This window comes from Eimeria mitis, genomic scaffold (assembly GCF_000499745.2).
Source record: "Eimeria mitis Houghton genomic scaffold, Emh_scaff352, whole genome shotgun sequence".
Classification (NCBI taxonomy): Eukaryota; Apicomplexa; class Conoidasida; order Eucoccidiorida; family Eimeriidae; genus Eimeria; species Eimeria mitis.
In genome coordinates, this window is record NW_013571862.1 from 5,323 (window position 1) to 7,026 (window position 1,704).

General features: G+C 51.3%; 1 protein-coding gene across 1 annotated transcript in view; it reads right to left on the bottom strand.

Annotated features, from left to right (window-relative positions):
• The window catches only part of EMH_0009080 (uncharacterized protein), a gene marked incomplete at both ends in the record, with an annotated part of 4,380 nt that extends 3,059 nt beyond the window's left edge, over positions 1–1,321 (bottom strand). Inside the window, 4 exon segments of the mRNA XM_013498555.1 lie at positions 173–420; positions 424–426; positions 672–994; positions 1,204–1,321. Coding sequence (XP_013354009.1) covers positions 173–420; positions 424–426; positions 672–994; positions 1,204–1,321 — 692 coding nt within the window.
• Positions 1,322–1,704: the final 383 nt, after the last annotated feature.

Consider the following 1,704-nt stretch of genomic DNA (forward strand, 5'->3'; position numbering starts at 1 on the left):
CTTGCCACTCCTGCACTCGCCCGATATATTTCAAGAGCCCCTTAATGAGTCACCTTGAAGAACATATTCCCCACCAGCCACCTTATTTTGAGCTCACCAAGCATATAGTGAAGTGCGCTACTACATATGGACGGCCTTAGCGGGTATAGCAAGACCTGTACACGCGACTCACCTGATGATCCGAGAAGCTGGAGGAGTGATTACTACGGGAGCGCTTTCTGCAGCTTGTGCACCTTCAGCAGTAGCAATGAGCTTGTACGTTCCTGCCTGAAGAAACTGGAGCTGGGAAAACGTAGCTACTCCGTTGACTAGGGGTGCAGTCGTTTGGCCTCCAATGACTGGCAGAGGATAGCTCCTGTCGCCATTTATATCAACCGCGACCAGTTGCACAATACCCTTGAAGTTGTGGAGCGCAAAAGACCNCTCCTGTCGCCATTTATATCAACCGCGACCAGTTGCACAATACCCTTGAAGTTGTGGAGCGCAAAAGACCCGTCAAGAGCCAAAGCCGATACTTGCAGCGCTCCCTGCGGTGCAGTTTCTATAACGGAAAGACCTTCTATTGTCTGTGGCTGGTCCCACGAGAGTGCTAATCGGGCAGATATATGGGACACCGTAATTCTGAAGTCAGACTTCTGTCTCAGGGGCATTCGCTCGGGGCAGCTTCGAACCTCCGACAACTCGGCGTTCGGCTCGTGAACTCCGCATGGGATTTGAGCAAACACAACTGCCCTGTAGTTCCCGGCATCAAGTAGCTTCAACGACCAGTTGGCCGTGTCTCCCTCCAACGGCTGCCATAATAATTCAGAAGATCCTGTGAACTTCCTCCCAGCATCGACGTCAAGGACTGGCACAAACTGGAGTCCCAACAGTACAGGAGGCTGTTGTGGGCCGTTTGAGAGGTTTTCATCGATGCGTGCGGTGACGTCGAAAGTTTCTCCAGGACTGACCACTAGGGCCCGAGATTGCACCTCCACTGTGGAGCTGGCAAGGACTGCACACACATTTTGATCCGATCACTAGAAGTATGTAAGAGAGCATTCAATTTACTTCTTTTACTGACTACGTTGCATCTTCGACCAAAGACAAGCTCTTCCGTGCTGCATGCACAGTATTTCAGTCTCAAGAAAAATAGCCTTGTGCTGGCCTGAGTGTGTATGTGTGCGTCTGTGTGTGTGTATGCGTATGCAGTGCGACAGTTACCGTCAGTCTCCTTAAGGCCAGCATGCAGTTTTGGAGTCGTCGCGTCTGGTTCGGCCTGTGAAGCTGCAAGCGCCCCCAAGACAACCTGGGACAGCGCCAACAGCACCGAGGCCCTCATCTCTACCCACTCTTCATGACAGGATTGGCGACTCTATTTGAGTTTACAACAACAAAGTAGACGAATCACTGGCACCAGCTAGGCTGGAAGAGCCAGGATGCTTCCACTAGCAGGGTAGGCGATTGCAAACGACTTTGCTGGGGGACCACTATGGCGAAAGGGGCTTNGATGCTTCCACTAGCAGGGTAGGCGATTGCAAACGACTTTGCTGGGGGACCACTATGGCGAAAGGGGCTTATAAAGAATGAAACTTCTAACAGAATGCTTGCATTAAGTTAGGGGAAAGTACGCAAAAAGAATTAAGGAGTAACAACGCCATTCCAATTGCGTATTTTCATTAAAACGCTTGAACCTGCGGGACGGCGGGAGACGCACCAGTGGAG